This window comes from Pogona vitticeps, chromosome 3, assembly GCF_051106095.1.
Source record: "Pogona vitticeps strain Pit_001003342236 chromosome 3, PviZW2.1, whole genome shotgun sequence".
NCBI lineage: Eukaryota > Metazoa > Chordata > Lepidosauria > Squamata > Agamidae > Pogona > Pogona vitticeps.
This window is the reverse complement of record NC_135785.1, coordinates 63,602,159-63,626,937: the sequence shown is the minus strand read 5'-3', so window position 1 is coordinate 63,626,937 and position 24,779 is coordinate 63,602,159. Positions and strand designations below refer to the sequence as shown.

At 41.8% G+C, this 24,779-nt stretch overlaps 2 protein-coding genes across 3 annotated transcripts in view; one reads left to right on the top strand and one right to left on the bottom strand.

Moving 5' to 3' along the window:
• Positions 1-14,953, bottom strand: part of TDRD1 (tudor domain containing 1) — a 72,517-nt gene extending 57,564 nt beyond the window's left edge. The window contains exons 1-5 of one of the 2 annotated variants that reach the window (XM_078389567.1): positions 14,817-14,953; positions 12,546-12,848; positions 1,906-1,970; positions 1,570-1,702; positions 1,030-1,135 (exon numbers count right to left, since the gene is read on the bottom strand). In XM_078389567.1, the coding sequence (XP_078245693.1) occupies positions 1,030-1,135; positions 1,570-1,702; positions 1,906-1,970; positions 12,546-12,810 (569 nt within the window). In that variant the 5' untranslated portion in view covers positions 12,811-12,848; positions 14,817-14,953. Of the gene's footprint in view, positions 1-1,029; positions 1,136-1,569; positions 1,703-1,905; positions 1,971-12,545; positions 12,849-14,816 lie in introns of those variants that run through there. The other variant, XM_078389566.1, reaches the window with a different exon arrangement.
• A 1,827-nt stretch (positions 14,954-16,780) lies between these two features.
• CCDC186 (coiled-coil domain containing 186) overlaps positions 16,781-24,779 on the top strand; it is a 52,653-nt gene continuing 44,654 nt past the window's right edge. The window contains exon 1 of the mRNA XM_020779915.3: positions 16,781-16,979. The gene's annotated coding sequence lies outside the window, so the exon portion shown is untranslated. The remainder of the gene's footprint in view (positions 16,980-24,779) is intronic.

The window sequence follows — 24,779 nt, the reverse complement described above, 5'->3', positions numbered from 1 at the left end:
TGCATTCCTATGGGAAAAGGTGCTTCGACTTAATAACGTTTCGACTTAAGAATGCAGTCCCAATACGGAGTAAGTTCTTAAGTCGAGGTACCACTGTACTCACTCCTATGATTAGGCATGCACTCAACACATGTCAATTTACAGCACCAGGTACTGTGATTGTTTTTCACCTAACAATGGTGAAAAAGGATTCTGCACTTAGACCCCTCAAGTATCAGTTTAGCCTTGGTTTAAGATCTATAAAGCAATATTAAAAGCAACATAATATGCAAATCAAATATGTAAGAGGCCAGAATAGGCATACTTAATTTAGTATGTGAAAGAGCAGATGATAATGTGAGGTGTAAGGAATTTTCAAAAGTCGGTGAATTTTAGTTAACTATAGAAGTGGAACCATCCTGTATTCCAGTCCTCTTCCAGTTATTTCAGTACTGCCATGTATGCAGCCAAAATGGCAATAACCATACACAAGAGGCATTAGAAAATTAAGGTCAAGCCTTATCTTTTAGACATGCATCTGAGCTTATAAATCAGTTATCACATTTGGATCTGGCCGTTTCTCTAAAGACCTGATTTATTTATTTATTTATTCATTCATTCATTCATTCATTCTATTTATATCCCGCCTATCTAGTCGATTAAGACCACTCTAGGCGGCTAGATAATATCATCAGGATTTTCAATATTTTATCATGACAACAAACCCAAAGTAGCCGAGTGTGGGACTGTGTTGCAACTGACAACTAATCACATGTAAGAGCCAGTGCTTGTAAGTGTACATGCTGAGTCACATAATGACCATGGCTAACTGCGATGATGCAAACAATAAACTACACATTCTTCCACAGCATAAGCAAGAAGCTACAAATAGAGATTCTTCTTTCTGAATCAACTACAATCACAGGGCCTTCATTTGAAAGCGTAACTGCAGTATATTTCAAAACATGCATGAACAGTCACCTAAGGTAAAGCATTCACTTAAGTGACAGATTCTACCCAATCTAACAGTACTTTAATCTTTAAACTTACTTCAGTTCAACAGGCCTACAGACCATGCTATGCATTTGCCAATCTTTCCTCTGGCAATCCACAGAACAATAATGTATCTGTTTACACTTTGTGCATCTCAAGGACCCTGAAAAGATTTTTAAAAATCCCCAAAGAGGTGTTAATCTATAGCATGCTAAGAAAATTCTGAGTTTGCATTATAAAAACTTTTTTTCTATTCTGTTTACAATAGACAAATAATGCCATCCAATTTCTTTTAATATAAAACAATCTGTTTACATATGAAACATTTCCACTGTAACCAATTTAACAGATAGCTTCCACATGGCTCATTTCAAGTGGTCAAAGCACCCTGTACATATTTGCTTAGCAATCTGTCCTCTAGTAGTTTGTTCAGTAAAACTTAGAAAATTCATGGAGAATGGGAAGCGTGAAGGGCTTCCATCTAATGTGTATGTGTACTCTACATTCCCTCCACATTAAAAGTTACAAGAAACATTATTTGGATTTACAATGTCAAGTATTGACAAATTTATCACAGATCAGGTAAAAGAAACTTACCAAACAGTCCACAAAAATGGCAAGTGGGCCTATGAAATGAATTAAGATGTGGATCACAAACCACAGATAAAGCAGTCTCGGGAGAACTCTGCAACTTTTTCTGCTTTGTATGTACTAAAGCTGAACCAGGAACCTGCAACGTATATTCAAATTAATTTTAACATATATATATATATAAATATATATACACACATGCACACATACCTAACAAATATGCATTAGTTGCTCTGCTATTATATTGCATTTTGTCAACATTTAAAAGGAACGATATAAATAATTTTAATATTACACTAGATGGAGGAGAAAAGAGCGAATACTTGTGGCTCAGTAACTCACAGTATTTGTTGCCTTTGCAGCAGATGAGAGCAAGTTAATGGAACTATTCATGGCTTCCAAATTAACTAAAACATAGAAGAAAAGGATTAGGCATGATCTAAATTTAAGCTCTTTTCTAATAATTCTGTTAGTACAGTATCTCTGGTTCTAGACAATAAAAATAGGGTTTCAAATACGCACACTTACTGAGGAATTCAAAGGACAAAATTCTATTGCTTAGTGTAGTGAATCTCACTAGAATAGGACCACTAAATCAGTGAAGATTTGGCGAGTCAAGCCCTCCCTTTGTTCCATTGATTCAGATGGGACTTCTCTAACTGTAACTTACTTTGCAACATTCCTAGTTAGAGCAGGTCCATTTGAATCAATGAAACTTACAGAAGAGTTGATTCACTGTATATCCATTGATTCAATGGCCCTACTCTAGTGCAATTTAGACAGTAATTTCTATTACTATTAAGGATTTCAATTCATCTAGTGAACTCTTAGCTTTACTTTGCTGTGAACAGAAACGTGAACACCTTTGTGTCCAAGAAACTCAGAGGAACTGATCAATGTTCGCCAAAAGTTCCTGGAATGCGTCTAGTTGCTGAAAGGCCCCGCAACCAATATGGAAGTGCCATTTTTGTAAGACCAAGTATTTAAGTGAATTCAACAGACTTTACTGAATATCACATGTAAGTCTTGAGTGTTGAACTAGCTGTGTGTATAGTAACACTGATTTATAAACTACTTAATATACCATTCAAAGGAACGTGGTGGCACTGCAGGTTAAACCACAGAAGCCTCTGTGCTGCAAGGTTGGAAGACCAGCAGTCGTAAGATCAAATCCATGCAACAGAGTGAGCTCCTGTCACTTGTCCCAGTTCCTGCCAACCTAGCAGTTCAAAAGCATGCAAATGTGAGTGAATAAATAGGTACCACCATGGTGGGAAGGTAAGGGCATTCCATGTCTAGTCATGCTGGCCATGTGAGCACGGCAACTGTCTTCAGACAAAAGTTGGCTCTATGGCTTGGAAATGGGGATGAGGACCACTCCCTAGAGTCTGACATGACTGGACAAATTGTCAAGGGGAACCTTTAACTTTAATATACCATTCTACTTTAAGAATCCATCTAATAAGAAAAACCAAAATTCTAGTTAGAGATTGCAACAGCCATGGCAACTTTTGGGGCTATGAAAATGGTGACAAAAATAGCGAAGCCATTATAAAATGGGCAGAACCCTGTTCAATGTGCCTTATACATAATCCTAAATTGCTCAGTTCATTTAACAGTGGCAACTCAGGCACCAGAGACACATAATTTTAGATCCCAATTTAATTTTTGTAAGTGAGCCTATAGCTCAAAAGTGTACAGTCAACCCTCGACTTACAAACGGCTCTAGTTACAAACATGTCGACTTACAAACCACTCTGAAAGAAAAATATTGACTCGACTTGCACACTTAGATTCGAGTTACAAACCGAAAAAAACACACGGGACGAACCAAAAAGGGGGGGGAAAAGTGAGAGAGGCATTCTAGCTTGCAAAGCCTGGGTCAATTAACACAACATGCTTTAAAACATGCTTTAAAATTGGCTTCGTTGAAAAAAAAAGATTTCAAAAGTGCTTTTAAAACTGTTCCCTGCCTCCCCCCTCCTTTCCTGAACTTTTCTTGACCTAAGAAAAAAAACCAAAAATATATCCCCATCTAGTGGTAGAAGGCGGAATAGCAGCTTCCCATTAGTTTCTATGGACGGAAACGAGCAGATATGGATTAAATGGTTTTCAATGCATTCCTACGGGAAATGCAGATTCGACCTACAAACTTTTCGACTTACAAACTGCCTTCCAATACGGATTAAGTTTGTAAGTCGAGACCCCACTGTATTAACACTATAGGTCAGCAATGGGGAACCTATGGTATGCGTGCCACAGCTGGCACACAGAGGCCTCTACATGGGCATGCGAGCCACAAGTAGCCGGATCACTACCCCACCCCGAGCCGAACCTCAGGACTATAAGCCACCTTTCCCTGCTACCTTCCTTGGTTGTGGCACTTGTAAATCAGACACTTGTGAATGAGTTCTTTTGAAGATTGGAGATAAAGTTGCTTTATTGTCTACTTATCACCCCATTTCCCCTCCGCCCCATCAAGGGTCCTCCCCACCCCATTTCCCCTCCACCCCATCAAGGGTCCTCCCTGTGACAACCCCAGACCTACCGGGATATGCCACAGTTTAACTAAGCTGCCACCAACCATTCCCTGTAAGGAGTCACACAGACCAGGAATGGATTTTTAACTAACAAAGGAATAAGGTTTATTTAAATAACACACAGGGAAAATAAAATGATCAAGTGAATAAGATACAGTAACGTGGCTTAGTCTCAATCATACATACACCAGTTTGGTTCACACAGAACACCTTTAAATAAAGCACAGACCCTGAACCTATCAGTTCTGGCTAACCCTACAGACACCTGAACCTATCAGGTTGGTACTGACTGACACACAGTAGTACCCTGTCTGACACACAGACTCCCACTCAAGCTTCTTCTCTCAGCTCTTCTCCAGCTTCTCCTCAGCTTCTCCACACAGGATCCCCATATATATACAGTACAGCCCCTCCTCCTGATGTCCCGCCTTCCACTCCCCACAGGATGGAACTTTCCCTCCAACCCATGACAGACAGGTAACATCAGTGCTGTATGTAACACTCCCCACCCCATTTCCCCTCCGCCCCATCAAGGGTCCTCTCCACCCCATTTCCCTTCTGCCCTATTAGGGAGCAGGCTGGGTAGGTTGGACACATGGATGGAAGGCAGCCCATCTAGGAGAGGGAAAACTCCAATTTTAAACCTCCACCACCTTGTGGCTATATCCACTCATGTAAACACTGAGGCAAAATCTGGAGCCGAAGTCCCGGAGGCAGTTCATGTCGTTCTGTGAACTCCTGCGACGTCACTGGAACCAGTTGTATTGGCTCTTGTCTTTCCATTGGACTATTTCAGCGATGTGGAGAGGGGGGATTTGCTGATTGGGTAACAGCCTATCCTCCATATTATCTTACCCAGCCTTCGTGCGATAGAGAGGACACTCCAGCTTCGCATACAGCATTGAAACAACACGGGAAGTAGCAGTTACTGGTTTTAAATCTTTGCTTGACTGGCGTAGAGCACGATGCCAGATGCTGCCTCGCTATGGTCTGTTAACCTCATGGGTTGTGTGGGGTTTAGAGTGAAAGCCGACAAGCAGATCGATAACTGTGCACCACGCAACTATCGTAAGAAAACTTCTGCCCTAAAGTTGGGCACCTGAAATGTTCGGACCATGACCCCTGGCTTTCCTGATGACAGCTTTTCTGATTACCTGCAGGAAATAGATGATGTGCACAAGGCAGCTTTCATCGACATGGAACTGAGTAGACTGCAGATGGACATTGTTTCCCTGCAACAGATGAGATTGCCAGACTTGGGATCTGTCAAAGAAAAAACTTCTCATTCTTCTGGCAGGGAAAACCATTAAATGAGACCAGGGAACATGGTGTTGGCTTTGCAGTCAGAAATACTCTGCTGAGATCCATTGTTCCACCTACTGTGGGGAGTGAAAGAATCCTGTCTCTGCAGCTCCACTCATCAGCGGGACCGGTAACCCTCATTAGCCGTTCAGAGTGGTCACATAGACCAGATGGGCGGGATACACATAAATGAATGAATGAGTCCGATAACCCAGTCCAGGGTCAGGAATACCAAGAATGCAAAGCCAATGTCCATAAACCAACTCACAGAATGCAGTCCAAGGTCAGAGTCCAGAGTCCAATACACAGTGTAGTCCAGGGTCAGAGTCCAGAGTCAGGAACACAGTTCAAGAAGCGTGGATGCAAGCCAAGGGTTTTGACTCGTTGCTTCCACAGAAATTCTGGCTGGCTAGGAGCTGTTTTATGGTAAAACAGCTCCTTGAGCTGCTGGAAACCTTTCCATCCTGTTAATACTCAGGGCTAGTTGAACGGATATTTCTGTGGACAGCCTTTGAGCGATCCTCTGACCTTTTTGTCCTAAGTCTTTCCCAAAGCCTGACCCGAAGCTTGTCTGCTGGGGAAGGAGAATCTGGAGGCGGTTCAGGTGTTTCTGATCTCTCAGCATTCTCTTCAGCCTCACTTAACCCTTCTGGTTCCAGGTCTTCGGCTGCACTCATGACAGGCAGCTACTATCAAAAAAGTCAGTGAGAGAGAGCCACTGTTCATTCTTGGAGACTTTAATGCTAGAGTTGGTGCTGATCACAATTCTTGGCCCACTTGTCTAGGCCATTTTGGCATTGGGAAGATGAATGAAAATGGCCAACGCTTGCTGGAGTTTTGTGTCAGCAACACGTTCTATAATACGAAGCTTCAACACAGAGATTCTTGGATATCTTGATTTGATCCTCACTAGACGTTCTTGCCTTCCTAGTATTACGGTCACACGCAGTTACCAGAGTGTTGACTGAAATACTGATCACTCCCTGGTGTGTAGTAGGGTAAAACTCTGAACAAAGAGATTACATCACATGAAAAAGGAAGGAAGACCACGTATTGACATCAGCAAGACTCACGATCAAAGAAAAGTGGAAGAATTTGCCCAAGCACTTGAGGAAAGCCTTCCAGGCCTGGCTGATGCAAAAGCACCTGAACGATGGGACCACATCAAGAACACCGCTCATAACACTGCCTTGTTCATATTTGGCAAAAAGACCAAAAATACGGCAGACTGGTTCGAAGCCCATTCAGAGGAGCTGAAGCCAGCCATCGAGGATAAGAGGAGAGCTGTAGTAGCATACAAAGCCTGTCCTAGTGAGTACAACTTGAAGGCTCTTCAAGCTGCTCGTAGCAAAGTCCAACAGGCTGCCAGGAGATGTTCCAATGATTATTGGCTTCAGCTCTGCTCTCAGATACAGATAGCAGCAGACACAGGTAACATCAAGGGAATGTATGCCAGTATCAAGCAGGCTTTAGGTCCTATACAGAAGAAATCTGTTCCCCTGAAGTCTTCTACAGGTGTGATCATCCAGGACCGAGCACAGCAGATGGACCGCTGGGTGCAGCACTACTCTGAGCTATATTCCAGAAAGAATGTAGTAACCGAAAAAGCACTGAATAACATTGAGTGTCTGCCTGTCTTGGAAGAGTTGGACCAGCAAACCAACTTCAGCAGAAATAAAAGTGGCCTTGGATTCCCATGCGGAAAGGATAACATCCCTGTTGAACTGCTGAAAAGAGATCATCACCACCAAACTGTATGAAGACTTTTGTCTTTGCTGGAGTACCACAGGACATGAAGGATGCAAACACTGTCACATTGTATAAGAACAAAGGAGACAGGGTGACTGCAATAACTACCGTGGCATCTCTCTTCTCAGTGTTGTAGGAAAGCTGCTTGCCCATGTTGTACTCAAGAGACTTCAGGTGCTTGCAGACAGAGTCTATCCAGAATCACAGTGTGGATTCCAAGCTAATAGTTCCAACACTGACATGGTATTCTCCATCCAACAGATGCAGGAGAAATGTAGCGAACAACAGCCACTCTTCTTCTCACAAAGACCTTTGATCTGGTTAGCAGGGATGGCCTTTTTAAAATACTTCCCAAGATTGGATGTCCACCTCGACTCCTCAACATCATCAGGTGCTTTCGTGAAGGAATGAAGAGCACCGTAGTTTTTGATGGCTCAACATCAGATCCCTTTGACATCCGAAGCGGAGTGAAACAGGGCTGTGTCCTTGCGCCGACCCTGTTTGGGATCTTTTTTGTTGTCATGCTGAAGCATGCCTTTGGTATCTATCTCCGGACTAGATCAGATAGAAAGCTCTTTAATCTCTCTAGACTGAGAGCAAAGACCAAAGTCCAACTGAAATGCATGCGGGACTTCCTCTTAGCCAATGATGCAGCCATTGTTGCCCACTGTGCTGAAGACCTCCAACAAATCATGAATCGTTTTAGCAAGGCCTGCCAAGACTTTGGACTAACTATCAGCCTGAAGAAAACACAAGTCATGGGCCAGGGCGTGGACTCACCTCCCTCTATTACCATCTCCACGCAAGAATTGGAGGTTGTTCATGACTTTGTGTGCCTTGGCTCAACAATCTCTGACACTCTCCCCCAGATGTCGAGCTGGATAAATGCATTGGGAAAGCAGCTACCATGTTCTCTAGACTCACAAAGAAAGTATGGCTGAATAAGAAACAGACGGCATATACCAAGATCCAGGTCTATAGAGCCTGTGTCCTGAGCACATTCCTGTACTGCAGTGAGTCCTGGACCCTTTGTGCATGGCAGGAGAGGAAGTTGAACACGTACCATATGCGTCTTCGATGCATTTTTGGTATCACCTAGCAGGACAAAGTTACAAATAGAGTAGTCCTAGATCGAGCTGGAATTTTCAGCATGTATACATTACTGAAACAGCGCCGTCTACATTGGCTTGGGCATGTCGTGAGAATGGCTGATGGTCAGATTCCAAAAGATCCGTATGGAGAATTAGTGCAGGGAAATCGCCCCAGAGGGAGACCATAGCTGCGATACAAGGACATCTGCAAGTGGGATCTGAAGGCCTTAGGAATACATCTCAACTGATGGGAAACCTTGACATCTGACCATTCAGCCTGGAGGCAGGCGGTGCATCACGGCCTCTCCCGTGATGAGACCCTTATCCAGCAGGCCAAGGCAAAGTGGCAGTCCCGGAAGCAGCAAAATCAGGGAGCTGGATAGGGGACAGATTGTATTTGTCTTCCGTGTGGAAGGGATTGTCACTCTTGAATTGGCCTTTTCAGCCACACTAGATGCTGTTCCAGGTCCTCGATACAGAGCACGTTACCATAGTCCCTCGAGACTGAAGGATGCCTAAGAAGACTTTAGAAGAGCCTGCCGTAGTTAATACAGGTTGTGAATTGCTGCTACCCCAGAAGCAGGAGGGAAGGCTCCAATTAAGGTGGGAAGGAATGTGCGAGAGAGAGGGATGGGTGGATTCATCAAGATTGTTTAAATGTACAGTGATGCCTCACATGACGTTAATTCGTTCCGCAAAAATTGCTGTCGAACGAAAATGTCATCATGCGATTTTAAAAAGCCCATAGAAACACATTAAAACCCAATTAATGTGTTCCTATGGGCTTAAAACTCACCATCCAGCGAAGATTCTCCATAGCGCGGCCATTTTCGCTGCCCGTGCAGTGAGGAATCCGTGCCAGAAAACAGCAGGCGGCCATGTTTTTCACCCGGCGGCCATTTTGAAACTGCCGATCAGCTGGCCGAAAATTGTCGCTTTGCGATGATCGGTTACCAAAACAGGGAACCGATAATCGCAAAGCGAAACTCCCCCATAGGGAACATCGTTTTGCGATCGCAAAATCTTCAACGTAATGCGATTTCGTCGTCAAACAGAGCGCTCGTAAACCGAGGCACCACTGTAATGAGAGGAAACGGGATCATAGTGAGCTAAGCAACTGATTGTAGAAAATTTAGGGACGGAGGAAGGAAGGGTGTGGATGTCTCTGTGTGTGATCTTACATTCCAGGTTCCTATGTAGTATTTTTCTTTGCAGCATCGGACTTTCCTTTCACTTCCAGACATGTCTGCAGCTGAGCGTCCTTTCGGCTTTGGCCCAACCACTTCGTTAGCTCTGGAGCTACTTGTACTTGTCCTCTGCTCTTTCTCAGTAACATGTTGGACGCCTTCCGACCTGAGCGGCCCATCTTCCAGCATCATATCTTTTAGCCTATTGTTTCTGTTCATGGGGTATTCTAGGCAAATGTACAGTGGGGTCTTGACTTGAGAACTTAATCCGTATTGGAAGGCGGTTCTCAAGTCAAAAGGTTCTCAGGTCAAATCTGCATTTCCCATAGGAATGCATTGAAAACCATTTGATCCGTATCTGCTCTTTTCCGTCCATAGAAACTAATGGGAAGCTGCTATTCCGCCTTCGACCACTAGAGGGGGATATTTTGTTTCTTTTTTTCTTAGGTCAAGAAAGGTTCAGGGAAGGCAGGGAAAATACAGTCCAGGCAGTACCAGGCAGTCTGAAGACCCCCAATCTACTCTCTAAACGCTGGGAGGAGTGAGGAAGCAGACAGGCACCCTTTTCACTGGCCAACAGTTAACTGAAAGTTCAAATTTTGCACTTTCCCTGCCTCCCACGTGGGTTTTTTTTCAGTTCTTAACTCAAATCTAAGTATGTAAGTCAAGTCAATATTTTCCTGTGAGAGTGGTTCTTAAGTCAAAATGTTCTTAACTCAAGCCGTTCTTAAGTCAAGACCCCACTGTACTGGTGCGGCTTGCCAATTCCTACTCCAGGTGGATTGTGTTTAGTCAGAACTCTCCAGTATGACTTGTCTGTCTTGGGTGTCCCTGCACGGCATAGCCCATAGCTTCTCTGAGTTACTCAAGCCCCTTCGCCACAACAAGGCAGAAATCAATGAAGGAGATCATGGAGTACAGTCGTGACCCGCTGGACGATTACCCCGTATGACGATGAATCCACTTAACGAAGTTTTTGCAATCGCTTTTGTGATCGCAAAACGATGGTTTAAATGGGGTTTTTCGTTTCACGATGAACGGTCCCCTGCTTTGGGAACCAATTTTCGCTTTACAATGATCAGCAAACAGCGGATCATCGGGTTTCAAAATGGCCACCAGCTGAAGAAAATGGTCCCTGCAGTTTTTACGATTGATTTTTCGCTTAACAGGCACCAGAAAATATCCGCTGTATGGAGGACCTTCGCTGGACAAGCAGATATTCAGCTCATTGGAACACACTGAATGGTTTTCAATACATTTCAATGGGTTTTTAATTTCGTTTGACAATGTTTTTGCTCTACAGCAATTTCGCTGGAATTAATTAACGTCGTCAAGCGAGGCACCACTGTACTTCAAAACTGAGGATTCTATATTGAATTTCAAGAGTGGTATAGTCACAGGAGAAATCAAAGGAGTGGTCTCCCACTTGGTCATGTCCTGGCATCACTATTTTTAAATATTTACATGACTGATCAACCAACATTTCCATATTCTAGGAGTTTCATCTGTGCTCATGGTCTTGCCTTGACAGTCCAGGGGGAGACCTTTGAGACCACTGTCCACCAGCTATATCTGCAATAGAAGAACTTTCCTTGTCTTATAAAAACAACCAGCTGAAAGCGAACTCTTAAAAAAGAAAATGCCACAGGTCTGTGCTACTTAAAGAACAGGGAAGCACAGAGGAAGCTCCGAGTTAGTTAGGCAGGCAATAGTTTGTAACACTGTCTAAATACCAAACAGAAAGTTGCTGCTAGAAATAACATACGTAGGAAACTGGTTGGGTCAGACTGGGGCGCACATACACTAATTATAACAGCTTTGTACATGTGTTAATCTACAGCAGAATATGATAGTAATGTATGTATCAATCAGTACATGCCACACAAACGAACATACCTCTTAATAAATCATGCAGATTTATTATTGGCTGCCTGAAACCTACCTCTACTGAAAAAGTCTAATATTTGGCTGGCATTGCCTCCTCAGAAGTACATCAAGATGTGCTAGCAACTAATGAACAAAATAATCTAATACAACACCAAAAGCATCTATTTCATGGACATCAACTATGAGTTGACAACTAAATTCAAGGAAAACTCTTCCGCACCCATCTCAAGCTCTCAATAGAGATGGGCAGTTCATATTCGTATCCCTGGGGATATGAATACAAATAGCAGTACCAGAGGTGCCACAGAGATCAATCCCCTCTCCCCAGAACTGGTTAGTCCACTCATTTTTCAGAGCATGGTGCTCAGTTCCATTGTCATTGCGACAATTGTAGTAGGGGCCCGGACAGCTCTTCCCTGCTTCCTCGCACAGCCGACCATTCCAGCACAGAGGCGGAAAAGAAAGTCTCCCTCCTCAGCCAATGAGTAGTGAGCTGCGCAGGGGTGGGAAGGAGATGGGCTATATGAACCACTTTGTGCCCATCTCTAATCCATAATTTTAATTGTGCAACACTCTGATACAAAGAAAGAATGAAAAAAGGAAGAAATGGGCAATTTACTATACTGACAGAATGTTGGACAACAAATTTGGCTGGATTTACTTCCAAGTAAATGAACAGAGAATTGAGCTCTTCTAATCAGAGTGAACTTACATACTGAAGTACTAAGCATTAATGCCAGAGACTGAGTGAACACCAAGTGAGTAGCAAACAACTGAGAATTTGCTGGGAGGAGGAGAATTCATATGAGACAAAAAACATTAAAATAAAACAAACAAAACTATGCAACATTTTGTGACTCCGGAACTCCTTCCCATGGGAAGCCAAGCAGTCCCTGTCTTTGCTCTCCTTCCAAAGGCAGGTAAAGGCCTTTCTCTGCAGTAAAGCTTTTCTTAGTAACTGGCTATCTAAAAGGGATTTTTTAAAGTGGGACTGTTGTGTTTCAATTGTAGATGTTGTTTTTAATGTGTTTTATTACTGACTTTGTCTACTTGGTCTAGTATTTTATCTGTTTAATTTTTTAAAGATAAAGTAATAATTTGTTGTTTTAGCTGTTTAATATTTTTTAATACTGTAACCTGCCTTTTTAGGAGAAAGGTGGCATATAATCATTTTTAAAATTAATAACAACAACAACAACAACAACAACAACAACAATAATTCTTACCTTTCCCCTCCGCTTTCTTTATGTTTGATCCTGATATTTGTTTGTCAGAGCCACAACAGCCTTTCCACCTGCTTTCAACTGAACCGCTGTCATGATTAGCAAGAAACATTTTAGTCTGGTCAGAGATTGAGAAATTGTTGCGCAACACTGCTGTTTTACCTTCAGGTGAAGGACACTGCAAGTTGGGATTTCTCAGTGATTCAACTGGGAGTCGGAACTCTTTATTTCTTATATGAAACCTCTGTGCCATTTTGTGCACATCCATATTGGAAACATTCCCGATAACTTTACACTGCTTAGCAACTAAGAAAATGAAATACAGTAAATTAGCTAAAAAGTTAAATTGTGTACAGTAAAGAACTGAATGCTTTTCTAAACTGTATATTTACATAATGGACATTTTAAAGTCTACTCTTAACAGCTGCAAATTTGTTTGATCTTATTACTTCCCAAATTACTATACCCTTCCAAAACAGCAAATTCATCAACTATTTCGGCAACAGATTCCACATCATGAATGAATTAAAAAGCAAAAATAAATGCTTGTCAAAATGTTTTCAAAATGTTGTTGTAGATTAACTTTTTTGGATCAATATTCTATAAATTGACTGGCTGCCTGAGTGGGATTTTTAGATTGTTATGGACTGTTTGAATGTGTTCTTAGTATTGCTTTTGTTTACCACTTCTCCAAATGTATTTGATTCTTTATAATATTTGCATACTTGTTTTGAATTTTAATTATTGTCTTCTAATAATCTCTGTATACTGTTTTTTTTAGTTTTAAATATTGTCTTTTAATGATGTAAGTCACCTTGAGTCCTTTTTAAAGAAAAAGTCAGGGTAAAAGTACTTTAAATAAATAAACTTTTCTATGGTCAGTTTTTTACTAAAAGTAATTCTGGAAAAAATCAGAAGCTCTCCATATGGGTCAGGACCTTGGAAGTTCTATTCTGGCACAATGACTGAAACTATGGATAAAATGGTTGGTGCGTACAGGAGCACACTGATAACAAGGCTGTAAAGCCCATACACACTGTAAATATTTTCAGATGAATGAATTTATGGGCTCCAGTACAGAACTTCGTGTTAAACACACAAAGGTCTTGCTGACTTCCAGATGAGCAGGGAACACACAGAGCTGGGCTCAAATGTATCCCCACCCACACCCATCCCCATTTAGCTTTCCATAGTTTCAGGTATGATCTCCAAACATGACTAGAAAATGACAGTCCTGACTCAAGAGGAGAATGTACATAGATTGGGATGCTTTCCCTTTTCACATGTATCATCTTCCATCTATAGCAGTGTAATCAAAGTGATGCTGGAGGAAGCAGGGCTAAAGCATTTCCCTCTATATATGGCAAGTTTAAACAACTGGTAACAAGGAAACAGGAGTTTTGGGTACTAAAAAGAACATATTAGGGAGATGTAACAGCACAGAATTCCTCTTGTCCTTTCGTTTTCTCAGCACTTTTCACTTCATCAGCTTCAAAAGGAACAGACAGCCACTCTACTAGTAACAATTTCTGCAAAATATTATGACGGGCTTTCCGTTTGGGGAAATCTGGCTGCGGCTGTTGTGTTAACAGTTGAACTGGTCAAGCAGTAAACTGTTGTTGTGGGTTTTTCGGGCTCTTTGGCCGCATTCTGAAGGTTGTTCTTCCTGACGTTTCGCCAGTCTCTGTGGCCAGCATCTTCAGAGGACTGGAGTAGGTTCCTATTCCAGTCCTCTGAAGATGCTGGCCACAGAGAGTGGCGAAACGTTAGGAAGAACAACCTTCAGAACATGGCAAAAGAGCTCGAAAAACCCACAACAACCATTAGATCCTGGCTGTCAAAGCCTTCGCGAATACAGTAAACTGATTAACCAATGTAATAAAAGAGGAAACCTGGGACAGGCAAACTACCAGAGCCACAAAAGACAGCAGCAACTGCCTTTGGTAAAGGCTTAAGCCTTCACCAAGAAGTATGGCCTTATTTCAATAGGACCTACTTCCGGGTAAAAGCGCAGAAAACCACATCCTCTGCCCACCTATCAAGGCAGGGAAAGAAACAAGGAAGTGGAAGAGGAGGAGCAGCCACGCAAAGAGGGACCCGACAATGCCTTGCCCCGAAGAGGTCCACGCATTTGTAACCCCGGCCCCTCTGAGGGGAAAAGATGAGGGGCATGACGTGGTTAAAAAAAGACCCGCAAAGCCAAACCCGGGGAGATTTATAAGAGAGGAAATCTAAACGGGAACTAGCTACAACTAGGCACCAAAAAACCCCCACCAAAACCAAGGAGTCTCGGTCGTCCACTTCCCCTGCTGTCCCCCGCTGTAACTCCGGCAGCCACCGAGAATCCACGTCCGTGAAGGGCTGCAGCAAACCGCAAAAACAAACAAACAAACAAACAAACCAACCCGCCGTCTTCCCCCCCCCACCACGTCGTTCCCTGCCTCGTGCCCTGCGCGCGCCCTCAACTCCGCCTCCTCGCGCCTGTCCCACCGCAAAACCGCCCTGCGAAGGCAAGAGCGCATGCGCAACACAGAAGGCGGCGGGAAACAGGTGATATAGATATCGGGAGGATGCGTTTTTCTTACTCGGCTTTCTACGGTTGGAGGTGAGCGGGAAGCTGCTTTGGGGGGATTGGTCGGTGTCTGCCCATGTAAATAGCGCGCGTGTTTATTTTCCACACTACGGTTGCAAGCCGCTAGTTTTTTTCCCGACGCTCGTGCTGCTTGTTATACCTAATCATAAGCACATTTCGCCTTTGGGCCTTTCGGGTAGATATTAGAGAGAAGACGCTGCACTGCTTGCTGGCTTACCTAGGATTTTTGTGCAGGATGTGCCGCTTCCCAACAGTTAACGCTGTGCAGATTTTGTTGCATGTGCTACAACTCTATCATCCGGTGTGTGCGTACATATGTGCACGGCTGTACGCTGCTTCCTATCACGCTCAAATAAGCACTCGCCATACGTTGCCGAGTATTGTGCTTTACATGATTTGGCACAGCACAGTAATCTTTGTCTAGCCACCGACACAACACAACGCAGACAAATACAGTTAAGGAATATGATTTGTCTTGTCAACTGCATTGGCATCGTAGGTTCAAGAGAAAAGTTTCTACGATTCGATTCTTGATAATGGGACAGCTCTGTGAAATGAAAGTGTGCACGTGTTGGGGTCATTCAGTGTGTCATCAGTGTACTCTCACCCTTGATGCCGCCGCCGTTTTATTTGCTGAAGAGGCGATCCCCTGCATGGTTTTGCCATGGTTTGCAAGCTGTGTTTGGTCCAAACCTAAGTACTAGTTTCGCCTAGTCACTTGGGGCAGCGAGATCAGAAGCACCTAGGGAACTACTGAAGAGACGGATTTGAGCTTTTACAACTTCCGATATCCATTTGGCAGGTTAAATTAATAGCTTCTACATGCATACGTTATTTAATGTTCAAGTATATACTGTAGTCCTGTTTTAAGCTTTCATACTTAGTACAGTTTTGCAGATTTCGGACTACAGTTTCCAGAGAATTTCAGACACCATTGCCCGGGGTACTTGAAAGTCCGAACACACCCAAACTGCACGCCCTCTACTCGGAATGACATCCCTGAAACTAAATGCCAGAGTAAACACGGAGAGCCTAAGGAAGCTTCTGGCGAGTTAAGTGCGAGAAGCGAGTTTGATCAAATGAAATGAAGCGTGTTTTTATGCCTCCGGTTGCAGAACAAAAACAAGGCAATGCCTCTGTTAACGCGTCTGTTAATCACTGCCAACCCTTCCATGTACAATCGCCAACGATACACAGTATTACAACTTCGTTTGGATGTTTTGATCTTGTCCCTTTCCAACCCCATTTTAGCCATTTCGGGGTGGGTAGGTTTGCAGAAAGTTTGCAGCCCAGCCCGCGAATGAGGTAGCTGAGGAAATCCTTCGAACCCACGTGTACACACCACCTAACAACCCTGAGGATAGCCAGCCGGCCAGCCGACCGACCGACTAGGTACACCAGCGGGAGACAGGCTCTCTATCGAGCTTCCCACGGTTTCTGTCAATCGCGCGTCGGTGATGACAAATGGCGATAGCGTCAGGGGTTGTGTGACTCAAGCGGTTGAGCAATATACGGCGAGGTGCGAGAGCCTGCAAGCTTCCCAGGGGCCCCATCCTTTCCTGGCCCCGCGCTAGACTAGCGAGTCAACCGGCAGGCTCTCTCCTCCCTCTTGCAGGCAGATAATCCGGTCTCGCTCCGCCTCCTCTCAGCTGAAGCGGCTCCGGACGTCTCCGGCAGCCATCTTTGTTGATGTGTCAGCTCCCGGTTCCTCTTAGGGGACGACTGCGGCACGAACGGGAGGCGGCAGGAGAGGTGCCCTTCCCCCGGTGGTCGTTATTAATTAGCGATGGGAGAGCAGCGACTATTGCAACGAGTACGATGGGTCCCCGCTTCGTAGCAAACTGGTAAGAGTGTTTCTTTACTGTGAATAAAGGTACAGTATACAGATCTGATGGCTTTAGTTATATAGGAATGTGGATTAATATATGTAAACTGAGAGACATAGATGGTACCTGTTACTAGGCAGAAAAAGCCAAGATCCCTTGCTTTCGTCTGTTTTATTCCAGCGGTTTTAATTCCTGCATGCCGTGTTCTTTACATCTTAAAACCGATTTGACTCGATTCTTGAGCATTCTAAATGGCTGTTCACTTCCCGTCCCGTATTTCATTTCGTAGGGAAATAGGGCTACTTGTTGAGGATAATGTTCCTTAGCGGTTTCTTTCTTTCACCTCCCTTTGACCCTGGGTTGGATGTGTTTTTTTTCCCCTTTTTGGCAAAAGGTTGATTGGAGTGCCCCCTCCAAGAATGTGTAACATTGATGTACCTGTTTTACCAGGAAGTAAACTCACTGAGGAGTGCCTTGCCCTCAAGGTCACACATCCAGTGATTGAGAGTACCGTCTGAATTCCTCTGCTAGTTAGCATTTTAGGGATGCCTGTGGGCAAGTATGTAAGCATCACAGTCATTGCAAATCTCGTGCATCTAGTAATACATCTCATGTTGTCAGATAGTGAAACTGTTTAACAGCTTTTATGTTTCTGACCTCAAATACAGTCATTACCTCTAAGACTGACTCTAAATAGGAGTACAAACACTGCACTTGCTCCAACTGTTCTTTACTGAATATTTTTGAGCATTCAGTTGTATATAATATGGGTGGGGAGGGAATATATTGGATGATTTGTTTAAATGTGGCATGGAAGCAGATGGGATAAAATACTTCATTCTAATTAAGGCTAACATCCTGAGAAGCTTTGTTGTTCTTTGGGCTCAGCTGCTGTGCTCCTCTCCTATTCTGCATACACACTTTGTATTTCAGGCATTTTCTCAATGGAAAATGCTAATTGCAGTTTGCAGTGCCTCAAAACACTGAGATTAAAACATGCTTTCTCCTACCTTTGTTTCTGTTGTTCTCCCTTCCATCCTCACGAGCTGGGGTTTAGGTATTACATAGCAGGTGTGCTTCTTTATACTGTAATCTTGCCAAGATTTACAGCCTGATTTATAGTGTAAATAGGAATAAATTCCTCTGAATTCTGTGGGATGTCCTGCAAGGTAAGTAGTGTATGCACTGGATTTCATCCTTTGTTACAGTCCTGGATTTTGAGCTGTGTAAACAATGGATTCTTTGGCTTCCATGTTTGAAAACCCTGTGGTTCTATTGCCTGGAAAAGCATTTGATGTTGTAGACAAAAGTACGTTGTATTATGGCCCAGGTCCCAGAAAGCAGTTTGCTCACAAAGCCACTTCACACAGTTTTTCCATAGAGAGTTTGTATGAGAGTATGTGCACGCTTGCTTCCATATTGGTTTTCTAGGGGCTTACTGTAGGATGAAATCTTAATATGTTTGATCGTACAAGCTTGAGTAGTTTTTTAAAAAAAGTCAAGGTAAAGACCTTCATCATTAAAAAAAACCACTTCCAAATCTGTGGCTTTTTTTCTTTTCTGAGCCATTCTAGCTGTGTTTATGAAACAAATGAGTAATTATGGAATCACAGTAATCACGGTGTTTAAGTGGAGAGTAATTTTATGCTAACTGTCAAGCTGCCTAGCATTTCAGTTTTTGGTCTGTGCACTTAATAATTGTTGTAAGCCATGTGAACAAAGGAACTGTTACTTGACAGGCTGAGATTGTATGGCCTACATATATGAGCTGCTCTCAGCAAATCAGTTCATTTATCCTAATTTATATTTCCCAGCTTTTGGCCAAATAAAATATTTAAAGTATCCCACATAAATATTGTAGCTTCCCCCATATTATTGTCAGCATTAGGATACATAAAATGTTAAAATTTATTAATTTATTTTTGTTTGAGTGATGTATTAAAGCAGTTGTCTTATTAGCAGAAATAAAACAACAGTTCTGGAAAGGCTAGGGTCAGGCTTTAGGTGATCTGTCACAACACCTGCTGCTCTATTTCAGTGTTACTATTCTTTGTTGTCATTCCAAGCTGTATTGCAGTGTTGCAGGTGACATTAAGCATCAGTGAAACGTAATTTATTTATACATTTTAGGGTGTTGCTGTCAGGATTTCATCTACCTTTACACACCACACATATTTGCATACAAAAGAGGGAGGAGGGCCCATGGGGCATTGTTGTGCTTGCTACCAGTTAGAATTTGATATTCAGCTGCTGAAGGAGGGTCTCTGCTGATGGCACAGCTCAGTAAGCTGGGAATCCCCAATGGGTTTGCAAGTAGTGTCATTTCTCTGGCATCTGTGTGTCAGGCTCAGAAAGATGATAAAAGCATAAAAAGGTACCACATGGTATTCTCTAGTGTAGGCCCAATAAAAATTTTGTCATAATAAATTGCTAGCACATTGCTCCCCTGCACACAAAACAGCCTGCAGTGTAGGTGTTGCTTTAGTCTCAGGTCTTCTTTTATTTTGCCTCTGACAATTATGCTGATTTCTAGTTGCAGCTATGCGTATGGGAGTTGGGTCAGATTGACAGGCAAAGTCTGCATTTTGCTATTTGTATGGGTAATACTGTATATCTTTGTGCAGTGCCCAAACTGTTAAAATATGTTCTCAGTGTGAAGAAACCATATTGGATTTAAAATGCAACAGATTGGATGTAACAATCTATTTTGTCAATAAACTATTTTATGGCTGTTATTTCTTTTGAATCTTGATTTATTGGATACTACCCTGTTACTGAGCTATATAAATAAATAGGACTTTTATTTTGATCTGTAGATCTTGTTGACTGAAAGAAGCAGAGTTGCTTAGAAAATAGCTGTATAGAAAGGAAGTGATTTTTGGTAATAAACTATCTTGTATGATTTTAAGTTGTTTATTTCATTTATAATCCACATTTCCTTTTGAAACCTCCTTTAGAAATGTCTTAAGTTGTTTTAATAACGTCCTTTAGAAATGTCTAGTTAGGTTGTTTTAATAATTAATACTCTATAGGAGTAGCTTTATACTGTATATTATGTATTGGCCAAAATCCTGTTGTTCAGCAGAGTAAATTACACTAAAATAAGCCTGTTGAATCAGTGGGGATTTGGTGAGTCAACTCTGTAAGTTCCATTGATCCAAATGGGCCTAATTTAACTGCAATTTACTTTAGCATAGTAAGTCAGTTTGGGTAGGCTCATTGGAATCAACTGAATTCAATTAATTACAGAATTTGGGCCGCTATATATTAATAATGTTTACTATGTGTCATCAGGTTCTTTCAAACTTACAGTGATCCTAATAGAGATTTTTTGTGATTTACCACTTCAACTCCCCTCTCCATGAGTTTTCAGAGCCAAATGAGGATTTGAATTCACATCTCCAGAGTCCTACTCCAACACTCTTATCTGCTATTGTACATCACACAGTGATTATAATATTAAGCATTTAATGTGAAGGATTTAATATTTTAATTTCAATGGAATATGCAGCAGGTCATTTAAAATACAGTGTACATGATAAATGTACAAATGTGTATAAAATGAGGTAAGAACAGAAAAATGGTAGCAAATTAAAATATATTGAAAGACAAATATATTTTGGTTGCGTTCCACAGCAAATGGACAAATCAGTTCTGTAGGTCAAATGCTTATTTAAATGATTTACAATTATTTATGTGTTTATTTTGCTTGAGGCCACCAGCAAGGGAGTTAGAGGAGCTTGCCTTGGTAGGGAATTAAAACGTTGCAGTGAAACTACTGAGAATGCTGTTTCTCAAGTTTGGCCAGCTGCGTTCGGACTCTCACCTGAAGCTCACACTTCATTTCTCTTTTATATTGGTCTTTCCACATATTGGTCTTTCCACATATGAACACACTGTGAATAAAAAAGCATTAAGCACTTACTCCACTCTTGCCCTGTTTAATAAATGTTCTGTGTTGGGGAGGGAACGATGGAAGCAGAGGGAAGACACAAAAGCATTGCACATGAAAGATACTGATGTCCCACCCTAAGTGTCCCAATGCTTGAGAATGGGTAAGAAAATTGCCCGCCCATAGAAAAACAACACCAGCGTGCCCAACCAGTACCAGAAATGATTGGCACACTAGCAACCCCATACTTCATGAATGGCTTGTTGCAACATGCTTTTTGCACCTGTCTCCCCCCTCTGGGTTTTCTAAAAAGGTAAATGGATTTCTGTCTATTTCTCCTTTTGATTTTTCTCAAAGAGAGATGCAAAGATTCCATGAACCTCTTTTCAAGAGAGGTAAAACAGGTGTTTCCGGGTTGTTTAAGAGAGTGAGGGAGAAAAACACTCTGCAAACTTTTTGTGGTGCTGTCCTTTAATATTAATAGACAATCAAAAGGGCTCTTTACTGTCTCTTCCGCTAGCTTTGAACCATAATGGAAACATCACTTTCATAGCCATGCACAAAAGGAAGAAATGCCATCAATTCTTCCTACTCTTCCAAATGTGAAAAGTGTTGGATCACAGCGGCTGAACTGTAGTAATGAGGTAATTGTGCTGAGCAACATGGACAGAGTTGTAACTCTAATTGCCACAGTGTGATTTGGGTTGCATTCCTGGCAAACTCCTTCCTGCTCTACCGCATGCATGCACAAACCTCCCAGGCTTCTCCTCACACCCCCCCCCCCCAATCCATCACCTGCTGGCTTTTAGACTTCATTTGGCAAGGGATGCATACAATGCAGGGAAGAAATTATTAGCCAGCACTCGCCATTAGTACAAATGTGTGGTGATCCCTGTTTTCCTTTCATGTTATTTTTAGTTAATTTTTGTTTTTGGATGTGAGCTTTTCAACTGTATTTCTGATTGTGAATCCTTGGATACTTATGCATTACTGTGTCATTGCACAACTCAGAGCTTTCTCCCTGTAGCTTTTAGGGCCCTTTGGTGTCATTTATTCTTGTACTGAGATATGAAATGCAATATTGAAATGACTCTTTTCTGGCAGTAGTCCACTCTGTTATTCATTACTTTATGCAGTTCAAAATCCAGATCACGTTGTCAAAGCAGTACTGTTGGGTGAACCTCACTTTGGAGATAATCTGTAATTGAATCCTGACCAATATCCAGAACCGGTTATACTAGAAGGCCTCTAGAGAAAGAAACACTGGGCTGTAAATCCAGTTGAATTCAGTGGAACTCCTTCTGAGTAGATGAAGAACTGTGCTACAAAGGAAGCAACAAGTTATAGCCTACCACAAAATTTTTGCAGTCTAGAGCGCTTCTGTTCTGAATTTCGGCAGTTTCTGCCACATCATCCTCTGCACTGGGCATGCTCAATCTTTATTCATCTGCTTAGGCACTTCCCTGCCATTTTGACTTTTTGTTGGGTGCACCTTTGCTATTACTCTCTCCAGTTGCCTGCTTTGCAAGGTGGTTGCAAAGATAAAGTGGAAGGAGGAGAAACATGATCCTTGAGCTTATTGAAGAAAAGGTAAGGTAATAAAACAGATTAATAACAAATAGATAAATAAATAATTCTTCCTTTTCAGCCAGTCATTGGCATATTCCCATTCATCATCTTGACTGTTGTCTCCCATGTGGCTGAAAATACCAGTCTACTGAGTTCTGGAGAGGCTTGTTGTTTTTTATAGCCCCACCCTAAATTTCTTTAGCACCTGGACATGAACACAGAGGGCTTTGAATTGGTATCTGGAGGAATAATATTAAAGGATATTGAATTAGAATTTTGGGTGCAAAGATTTGTCAGGGAGCTGGATGTGTGTTGCTGTCATTCATTGGGTTTAGTATAAATTGCTGTGTCTTTAGACAATTTCAGATGTTTCATCTTAGAACAAAATTAAAGTATTTGAAAGCTTCATGGCTTTAATTTCAGGAGGAAAATGTTGTAAGAAAATGCCCTTTGTTGACTGAGATAAGGACAGTTTTAAGTCTCGTATCTTATCCGTCATCACCATTCACTGAATTGGAAGAAAAAGCAAATTTTTAAAGAATGCATCTGTCTGTTTCCCCGTCTCTTCACCCCCACCAGTCATACCAGTTCAAGATTGAGGAAGGTCATACATTATATCAGAAAATCAGTAGAGTCAAGTCTGTTTGGGAACTGGAGTTACATCTTTAATGGCATCACAGATAACAGACTCAGTGGATGCCAATGGCATTCAAAGAACATCTCTCATTGCATACATGATTGCACTTCTGCTACAAGACTGGGAACATATATTTGTTCATTTCAGTTCTGATAGTTTCACTGTAAAGAGTATGTTGCTGGTTTACCTAATCCTGTTTTCTCTTTCCGATCTGTGGTAACTGTAGTTTCTTATAGCATATGAATTGGACAGTCTGTGGTTCACTAGCCACAGATAAACTATAGAGTCATGTCAAATCAGGGTTTTAAATTACGTTTCAAAGGCAGTCTATGTATAGAGCAGTGGTTCTTAACCTTTGTTACTCGGATGCTTTTGAACTGCAACTCCCAGAAACCCCAGTCAGGACAGCTGGTGGTGAAGGCTTCTGGGAGTTGCAGTCCAAAACTCCTGAGTAATCCAAGGTTAAGAACCAGTGGTATAGAGGACTAGAAAATGAAACCTATAATGTAAGCATACTTAAATTATTAGTTATATAATTTAAGTAGTTGAGGAGAGCATGTGCATGTGTGTGATGTCTGAAAAGAATATAGTTTGAGAGATAAAAAATGCAGAAATAAAATTTAGAAGGAGTGCTGCAGTAAAATGATCTACTAACTCCTACATCCTGAAAAAACAAACTTGTAAAAATGTACTCTTACTGTGGTTTTTAGAAAGCACATGAAATGAAGCTTAGCCAGGGGAAATAGATGGTTATGATTGTCCTTTAGGTTCTTGTATTAGTCTTTTTTAAGTGTAATTTCTGATTTTGCTGTTCGGCCTCATCAATTCAGTTTCCAACTTTCCCATGCCTCTCTTTTATTCTGTGTACAAATTAAATAATTAAATCGGTTAACTCTGTTGTGGATGATGCATATGTGAAAATGTAGACTATTTGTGAAAGCAATGTCAGATTCTCATTTTGCAATGACTTTACAAGGGTTTTTGCCAGAATCTTCATTCCAAATCAGCAGCTGGTAGAGCCGCTGTAACGGGTTAGTATGTGATCTCTGTAACCAGAACAAGTCAGCAATCTGGCTGCTGCATTTTGGACCCACTGAAGTTTCTGGTTTTAAACTGGCACCATAACTGGGTACGATGTTCAGAGTGGTAGGCAATCTGCTACTTTACTACTCCCCCACCTGTACACCTAACAAACTTGCAGTATAGTACGTATAAAACATTTCTGAAGCTTGTAGCTGTTATAATCTAAGATGTCATAAGACTTCATTTTTAAAAATATGTTAGATATAATATTTAACTGGTGGCAAGAAATGTTAATGAAAGGAACCAAGACAGTGTCCTATTCAGAAACTGGGGCATAAGTGGATTTTTTAAAAGAGAATTTACTGGTACTTATTGTTAAAAATATTTATAGATATTTTACTTGTAGTACTCACAAAATGCAATTTACAATTTATACACCATTTCTTAGGAACTATTAAAATCTCTGAAGTTAAGAGGTCTCACAATATCAACAACTGAGTTTACCTTATTCAGTATTTGATTAAGCAAGTCTTTAGAGCTAAATATGGTGGCAGTGCCTCTACTTTCCTACGTTTTTCTTGCCACTACCAGGAAAACTGCAAGCTCTAGGAAACAGTCAATTGCATTTTGTCAGCTCTGCTCAGTAAAAATCTGTAGGGAGGGGGTTGTGTGTGTACCTGATTGGTCCCCAGTGTTT